This window comes from Microtus ochrogaster (genome assembly GCF_000317375.1).
Source record: "Microtus ochrogaster isolate Prairie Vole_2 chromosome 6 unlocalized genomic scaffold, MicOch1.0 chr6_random_2, whole genome shotgun sequence".
Taxonomy (NCBI): domain Eukaryota; kingdom Metazoa; phylum Chordata; class Mammalia; order Rodentia; family Cricetidae; genus Microtus; species Microtus ochrogaster.
In genome coordinates this window covers 7,429,941-7,439,102 of record NW_004949095.1, presented here as the reverse complement: position 1 = coordinate 7,439,102, position 9,162 = coordinate 7,429,941, and the positions used below count along the sequence as shown (strand labels likewise).

General features: G+C 42.5%; 1 protein-coding gene across 2 annotated transcripts in view; it reads right to left on the bottom strand.

Annotated features, from left to right (window-relative positions):
* Positions 1–7,803, bottom strand: part of Astn1 (astrotactin 1) — a 346,089-nt gene extending 338,286 nt beyond the window's left edge. The window contains exon 1 of one of the 2 annotated variants that reach the window (XM_005363931.3): positions 7,094–7,803. In XM_005363931.3, the coding sequence (XP_005363988.1) occupies positions 7,094–7,376 (283 nt within the window). In that variant the 5' untranslated portion in view covers positions 7,377–7,803. The remainder of the gene's footprint in view (positions 1–7,093) is intronic. The other variant, XM_005363932.3, reaches the window with a different exon arrangement.
* Between the last annotated feature and the right edge of the window lie 1,359 nt (positions 7,804–9,162).

Genomic DNA, 9,162 nt, shown 5'->3' with positions numbered 1-9,162 from the left:
GAAAGGAGACAGAGACCCACATTGGAGCACCGGACAGAAATCTCAAGGTCCAAATCAGGAGCAGAAGGAACTCAGGACTGTGAGGGGTGCACCCACACACTGAGACAATGGGGATGATCTTTCTAATACCATTTTCAAACAAAGAATAAGGGCTTCTTAGAAACAGAACTATGTCAGGTAGGGGTGTGGAATAGGCTAAATAAATAAACCTAGAAGAACTTACATAGGCTAAAAGTAAGAAAGTCTTCAAAACAAAACTCCACACTAACAGGAGTATGTGAGATACACAGAAGCCTGCTGAAAAAAATTCCCTTTTAGGTAAAGCTAGAACAAGCAATTGGAGCAATAAAATCAATACAATAGCATTGAATTAAAATCCCAAGTATAAAATAAATATTTATGAGTACATTTGTTATGAATAAATAATTGAATAAATAAATAAACAGAAAATACAATTCCCTTATATAGAATGATTCTAAATAATTTATACTAATTATATACTAAGCCTAAACAACAAGTGGACCACAGGTAGCACAGTGTGGTATGTGAGCAATGTGTTCTGCTGGAGGAGAGTATAGAATGGGAAGAAAAGTGAATCTCTACAGAGGAGACCTCACAGCACAGTCTCACTAGGTCATCAAGATCATTAGGACCTGTGAGCAGTCACGTTGATATTGTATGGTAGAAATGACAAGATAGACCTTCATCCACAAATCCTACATCTCTTCTAATTACTGGGGCAAGACCAGGCCAACACCAATGGAAGAGCATTCTACAAATATCTGAGCAATATTCTTCAAACTGTCAAGGTCATTAAGAACAAATCTTACCACCATTGGTAAGAGAAGTCTGAGGAAACAGGACGACTAAATGCAGTGTAGTGTTGTGGATGGGATCTGAAATGCAAAAGCTGGTCCCTCAACTGTGACAAAAAAAACCCCACAAAACATACTAATGTAAAGGTTAACAGGAGGAGGGAGTGCGTGTTCATACATGTGAAGTTGTTCTAAATACTGAAGCATGCTTTTCAAAACTAAACAACAAAACAAAACCCCAAATCAAGTCCTGCCATCATCTTCAAACTCCCCTTTTTTTCTTCCCCTTCTCATTAAGATATTTCATATTAGTGGAGACTCCATTCTTCTTTTGTTTTTTGTGTGTTTTCTTTGCATGAACATTTGACCACATCTTTACCTGTCCTCACACAAAATGACTGGATCATATCATACTAGGTGGAGGTATTGCCATATTTACTTCCAGTTTTCGTCTAATGGTGTGTTCGGATTTTTCTGTTACCAGCAGCATTGTTACAAGTATTCCTATGTATGAACTGAAGACTTTCTGTGCTGTGTGCTACATAGCTAGCTGTGAAATGGCTTGGACTTTAGGTGGGCACATTTTCAACTCTGCTTGTATGAGATAGAGCATTAATTTAGATTTCCACCTGTAATAATTTAATTTTTCTGAATTTTGTTTGTTGAAAAGAATCCTCATGAGTGTCCAAGCAGATATTTTGATTTTCTTATAAAGGTTTTAAGGTTTATCATGTTTGTAATAAAAGTAACATGGTGATAGATGTCATTGTAACGCATTAGAAACTGTCATAGGCTAACTTGTCCTGGGTGATTAGCTTGATTAAAATAGAGCTTCTCTACAGTCTGTAGGCATCTATCCGGACATGGTATAAAAGTGAAAAAATTAAAGTTTGACATGTCTTCACTGAAATTTCTGTCCTCATAAACTGGCATTTCTCTGAGAAACTCCTAGACATTTAAGTCCAATTATATTTAAAGCTAGGAGAGGGGGAAATAAAAGAAAAAAGCAACAGAGGGAGGAAGCAAGGGAGGGAATGTGTGTGTGTGCACATTCATATGTTTGTGTATGACTTTGCTTTATAAAACAAGAACTCAATCTTCTTTCCAAAGAGAAATAAAAAAAATTATGCTGGTATTTATTTTTCTTTCATGAGCACCAATGTCTTGAATTTAAGCTGTATCAGCACATCTTGAAGAACACTTGAAGCATCGTATAATTCATCATTCCTGCATTCAAAACCCCTTTGATGTAAAAATCTACATTTCTGTGGAGAAACAGTAAATAATAACCCTCTCAATACTATAAATTAGCACGTTCTGCAAGTGTGTGTTGTTTAAGTGCTGAAAATTCCAGCTTCAGATTGCCATCATTCATGCCACCGTGTCTCAGATGAAGTCGCCGCTCTATAAATTTCCTCATTGTTAGCCTAAAGTTCACCGTCCAGAAGAGCAAGAGACATACAGGAAATACATTTTAAAGTTCTGCTTTCAGTGGAAGATGGAGAGAGCTGTGAAAAGAGGCTGAGGACACTGAAGTATTTCAATTGCTTCTCGCTAATCCGAAGCCCACGTATAAGGAGGAAATGCTGTCCAATGTTGTACATGAAGCTAGTTGCTCACTGTGGGATAGCTCACTGGACTCTGATAGTGGATTCTAAGCACAAGATCATGTAACAAAGATCAGAAGCTTCCAACCGGAGCCACACACACACAGAGTTTCTGCATGGCCTAATCTCCCCCCCCATCATATTCTTAATTTGCATTTTCAGGGGGTACTTCTTAGAGTATTAAACATATTATCATCATCCTTACCCAGCAGATTCATCATGCCTCTGGATGCCATAAAATACCTCCAAGTAGTAAAGGGTTGTAAATAAGGACTACCAAATTCTTCATAGCTAAATAAAACTTGGGTGCTTCTTGATGGAGTTCGCCTTCTGCATCAAGGCTTGTGTAATAAAGCTGTGTAAAAGACATTTACACACAAAAGATTTCTCCGTACAAAGCAGGTGAGTGTGTTTCCTTGATCCTATTCATTGCCAGAAATCCTTTATCTAACTGTGTAAAAGGATAGATTTTTGAAAAAAATTAAAGCATACAGAAGGCATAGATAAAAGCCTGAATGTCATATTACCTGTCCTAAGTTTAAGTGACAGATCAATCCATGATTAACAATGGGGCCCTGAACAACCTCTTTATCTCCAATGATCTTCACTCTCCTCTATTGTTGGAAAGGGTGGCAAGTCAGAGGCTGACACCAGACCTGCCTTCACAGCCGGTTCTTTTAACCACCACACTGGACTGCTCCAGACACTTTTGACAGCATCTTGTATGTGGGGCCTTACTACACCTCTACAGGCTAACTGATTTATTCTTAGGAATACTTTCTTCTATGAAATCCACAACAGCTGATGAAAAACACCAAAGCATATGGACTAGCTCTATCACTAAGGTCTGTACATGCAAAGGCTCAAGAGTTGGGTTTGGAGAAGAGGAACATCCTCTTAAGATGTCCTTGGAGTGATAAACACATCTATGCACAGCACAGCAAAGCTGGACGTCCCTCCTCACATTAGCCCCATCCCAAGATCAAATGTGCTCCCAAAGCAGGAATATCTTCTGTTATGAAAGACGAGACAAGAATTTTCAGTTGAGATATTAATTTAGTAAACCTTTGAATTCTCCCAAGAGGATACTATGGCTTATATGCCCAAATATTTTTAGTTAGAAATTACGGTTATTTTGCAATACTTTAGAAAACCTTCACAACACACCTGAAAACGGAGGTGTAGATTATCTGGCTTGGAGTTGCCTGACAAGTACCATAGGGAAGACAATCATTCACAATAAAATTCATATTTGCGGGAAGGCAGGAAAGCTAGAGCTGACAGGAGCTGAATTTAAATATTCCAATTCAAAGCTTTGGATAGCTGCAGTAGATATAACTTAAAGTGCCATCTTACCCTTGTACCGCAGTCTGCAACTCCCACCTCAGAGAACAAGAGACAAGGATTCCTTCTACCCTACCACAAGAGATGATATTACAAGTAAAATGGACAGGCTGATAGCTGAGATAGTCTCTGGAGCCGCGCATCACTGCTTTCTGTGTCAAGTCAACCCTCCCTGTCTGACGTGTGGAAAGCCATGCCTACTCTCCAGAATCACATGCATTTCCCAGCATTCCTATAGTGAGGGTCCACTCTAGTCAAACTAATCTCCATTCACAGCCAGGCCATTCCTATATCCATGTATTCATAGTCACCACTATCATCTTAACCTTTCCACATGAACTTTCAGTTATCCTAGACTAAGCCAAGTCAATCAAATATATTTTTATTTTTTTCCTTTTATTCCATCCATGTGTATATATGTATGTATATATGTATGTATATATATGTATATATTTCTAGTCTTTGCAAAGAGATGCAAAAGTGTTCCAGCTTCAGTGGTCTGTGGAGGTGCTAGGGACAGCTTCACAAAAAGGTAACATGAGTGTAACAATCACATGACTGGATAGCTGTGAGCAGGGGACAAAGAGCCCTCCAGGAAGGAGGCATGTACAAAATCTTAAAAGAACCCTGAAAACTGCAGCTGATTTGAAAGGATAAGGTACCTGAAAAGCTGGCAGCAAGATCACTTTTGGAAGATTCTTATTTGGAATAAGAAAAGTCTGACTTGATCCTCAGAGGAAAAAAAAAGCCAACATTTGTTTTTGTTATTTATTCTCATTTTTTTCTATGAGTGACAGGACCTGATTTTGGCCAAGGTGTTGCTAAGTCCGTCCCCCACAGAGCCTGCTCATGTTACAGACACATCTCTTTCCACAGCATTCCTATGTTTCTCGACATCCATCCAAACACACAAGCGTCTGTGTTCCTGTTAACTAGAGAGCACCTGGGCCAGGCATGTTTTAGTCAGCTTCTGGGTCCTGATAGTAGCATAAAGAGCAAAGAAGTAGGAACTTCGTGAATTCTTAGAACTACTGGCTGGTGGATAGTTGCTTCCTGAGATGTAGGAGAAGAGACCTACCACAGATTATTACACCCCTCACTGTGAGTCTTTAGTTGTAGCACCCGGGACCACAAAACATAGCCTTAAGAACATGTATGTGTTCTTCAGTCCGTCCTCCATGAATTTGAACTCCTCTCATTCTTCTCTCTTACATGCTATTCCTTTGGGAATCACAGGCCAAAGGGGGCAGACACCGGCAAACCACTGGCTCTGAGCCTATTTGGGTGACCGAGGTTGGAGAACAATCCTGCACTTTCTGATTCTGAAGTGAAAGTTCCTGTGCAGTAGGTTACCATAGCAACCCCAACAGGGCGCTGCAGTGGGCAGCTACAGTACCAAGGCACAGAAAACTCATTCTTGACCATCTGAGTTTTGGACATCGGGCTCATGTAGGAATATCACAGTACACAGCCCCGGGTTTGGGATTTTTCAAAAAGAGAAGTGGGGTTCTGAGCACCTCCTAACCCAGCCTCCCCTTTTCATCCACATATGTCCAACTTTATGCACAGTAAATACTGCACGCAGAACCCCAAACAACCCCTTTAGAAACATATAATTCTCCACATTCGCTTTTACAAAGCATCACGAACAGATTGTATTTGCCCATCAGCATGACTTCAACACGAACTTCACATCCACTAAACTCAACAAATTGAGTGCCTTAACAAGTAGCATATTCACGCTGTTTCTGTTTCTAGCCAGCCCCCAGTCTTTATTATGTTATTGGTATTTTTCCTGCAAAAAATAAAATAAAATAACCCATTCAAGTGTGTAGGTTGGCTTCAATGGGATTAACTGAGTTGCACTCCAGGAACTGTAAATGAACTTTTCATAGGACCAGGCAATTTTTTCAATTACTTTTCCATTGCAGTTGATGAACCAGGGTTTCCTCACCTACTCCCTAAATGCTCTGGGTATAAAGATGAATCTTTGTAGAAGAAAGGTAGGGAGAGAGCTTATAATTTCACCTATGGCTTCAACCTACACATGGCCAGTGGGGAGCCATATTCATGCAAAGTGAACTTGAGTTTGCAGGATGTTAAGTAAATGTAATAGCATCCTGGACATGGTTTCTCTCTCTCTCTCTCTCTCTCTCTCTCTCTCTCTCTCTCTCTCTCTCCTTCCCTCCCTCTGCCCCCACATCTAGAGACTGAATTATGGTTATCCTTATCTCTTTTCCTGAACAAAGTTATAATATGTGAAGCATATCGTAAGACTACATACACTGTATTTTGGAGAAATGGACTGCAGAGTTGGGTGGGGGCAGCACGGAGAGACACGGAGTTTCAGATGGAGTAGGAAATGTTGCCTAAGTCACGTGAGCCTATGATGCTTTGCGAGATTCTGGTAATGAAAACAAACAGGTAGAGTCAAAGCGGCCTAAGATTCAGTCAGCATCTGAAGGGATTTGGTGACTGTTAGAAAATTAGGAGAAAGGGATTGGAGAGTTGCAGACAAAGGCAAGAAAAGCCTCTTGCCCAGGGAAGCTGTTCTGTGTGCAGGGATATTTGCACCTAAGGAAGTTTCAAGAACAGAGGAGAGCAATAGCAATAGTTGAGCCACACAGTTGGGCCATTTCCTTAAACAGGAGACCTGAAAGCATCGTGGAGATGTAGAGGGCCTGAAAAAGGAGGCTGTTAAGATTTAGGCGTGGAAGTACAACTTCCCAAGATGAACTCCAGCCACATAAGAAACTTGTTTGGAAGGAAGGCTATCAAAGCCCTGGTGACAGATGGAGGCTTTTGGATGAGGGATTATCAACCCTTGCAGTGAGGCACTCACGTGCTGGCAAGATGACCACAGAATTCCTATTCCTAAGGCCTGGAGATAGTGGTGGGTGGCTATAGGTGCCCAAACGTGTGACGCCAAGAGCTAAGCATGTGGCATGTAAGCAGGGAGAGAGGCCTATGAGAGTTGGACTGGAAACTGACGCTGTACTGATATGTTCCTGAATGAAAACTCCCAGCTCAAGGCTGAGGAAGGTTTCAGAGACATCTCCAGCAACCTGTTCCTTTGGGGCAAGGCAGCTGAGAAGGGGGGTCGGGTCTCCGGATCTATTGGATTTGGGGAGACATCAGGTGCACTAAAGCCAAAGTGCCAGCCTGCAAGTGGGTGTGGAGAGAGGTCCAGCAGTGGGGCGGATCCAGGGAGGTAGTGTGGGGGAGGGGAGGCGGCGGCAGCAAGTGGATGTGTGGAGCGGGCCGAGTGGGGGTGGGGGTGCCGGTCCAGCGCCTCCTCCGGCCTCTTAGACCTCTCCAGGGACTCACCCAGCACGAAGTAGGGTAGCTCCGTGTTCTCTAGGTCGTCCACTACGACCATTTCTCCAGGGAAGTCATTGCGCACAGAGAAGAGGAGCTTGGGTTCCGAGGCCGAGGGACTGTGCATGATGCTCAGGTCGTTCTCGCGCAGGAAGGGCAGCGCCGACACAGTGATGCTCTTGAGCTTGCACTCCAGCTCCTTGGATGGATCCGCGTCGCCGGCAGCTGTGGCCAGCACCGCAGCCGGCCCCCAGCAGCAGGCGAACAGGGCGCAGAGCCTGGCTAAAGCCATCTTGAGCCCTGGCCGCCTTCCTCCCAGCGCTGCTATGATGGGGGAGGCAGCGAGCAGGGAGGGAGCAGCGAGCAAGCAAGGGAGGCGGGGGAGGTTGGGGAGGGGACACAGAGCTCGAGAGCCCTGGTCCCCGAAATGAGATGCTTCTCAGAGAGCCCTAGGTTCCAACGCTGAGGTCTGGAGAGCCCAGCTCTTTGTTTCCCGGAGCTGCTTATCTGGGGAAGGGAAAGGGGGGGGGGCGAGAAAAAGGGAAGGAAGGATGTTGGGAGGAAAGAAGAAGAGGACTGGGGATTCTAGGGAATCAGGTCATCCCCCAGCTGGCTGATGATGCTCCTGCCTTTTCCATCCCCCAGGCTCTTAACTACCTGCTCTGCATTTTTAGAACTGCGTCTTTGTAATGCAAAAATATCTCCTGTGGCAGCAGCACCCAAATGGCTTGGGAAAAGACACACACTGGCACACACCTTAAAGGGCTCTTCAAAGCAGGTGAAGGGGGGCGAGGAATGTTATTCTAGATAAAAAAGATACAGTCTTTGGGGTTTTGTGAGTGTAGCTTCCTTTCTTCTTTCTTCTTCTTCTTCTTCTTCTTCTTCTTCTTCTTCTTCTTCTTCTTCTTCTTCTTCTTCTTCTCCTTCTTCTTCGAAAAAAACAACTTCTTAGTTGGATTTGTCTGTAAGAGGGTGTTGAAATAAATGCATACGTATACATTTTGACCCAATATGAACCCTGAAGAATATTTAAAGATAGCATTCACAATATTGATATAGAAAGAGCAATCAAAAAAAAGGTGAACAACAGAGAAAGAAGTCAATGTAACCCATACTGTTAAGCAAAATAGAACTTTCACTTGTAACTCATGCATTTCGTTTCCGTCACAAACGTTATGTAAAACAAGCAATAAAAAATGATGGTGATCCTGTGATTGATAGGGAGAGCAGACTTAGCTCAAAGAAACATTAAGCATTTAATTTAAAAACCAGTAAATAGAATAGAGCAGAGAGGATATGTGAGATTAAAGTTTCTCAGCAGTACTAATCAGTGGGAAAGCAATAAAAGAATATAGCAGGTTGTGATGGAGATCAATCCAAGCTCTGTCAAAAAACCAGGGCAGATGTTTAATACCCCTCCACACACAGTATTCTTACAAACAAGAGCACCACCACCCAGACAGAGTTCATGTAAGTTCTGCTTCCACTAAAGCAGGCAGCTGCCATTAAATGCTGTATGGCATACAATCTATAAGATAAGCAACAATTGGGAAATGCTGGCATCTGATATTTGCCTGAACTTCCACATGATAAGCAATGACTTACTTCAAAAGTATGCCCTTCCAACACCACCTGTTCAGTGTGGATTCAAACACCGAGGCTCTAAGACTGTGCTGAGCTCGGTTCCTACTCTAGAAATGGAATTCATCAACTTCTCATATGGACCCCACCTTTGCAACAACTGCTGTCCCAATCTACATGGTGTAACTTACTGATACATGTGAATGTGTTTCCTTTAAATGACAAAACATGTGCCCTGCATTCTACAAGATTGATCTTACTGAATAGTTCAGTCTAGTTGAACCAACCATGTTTTTAAGGTCACAACTAAGAAATGAAAGGAAAAAAAGAAAAAGAATTCATAAATTGATGCATGTCTTGTGCTTAAACTTGACATATCCAAAAATTAGTGCAAAGGCATATTAGCACATACCAATGTGAGCTAGTGCAAGAGGACATATCAGCTAGTGGGCTTTCCAACCATCTTCATTGCTCCCCAGAGAGAGCTGAAGGATATA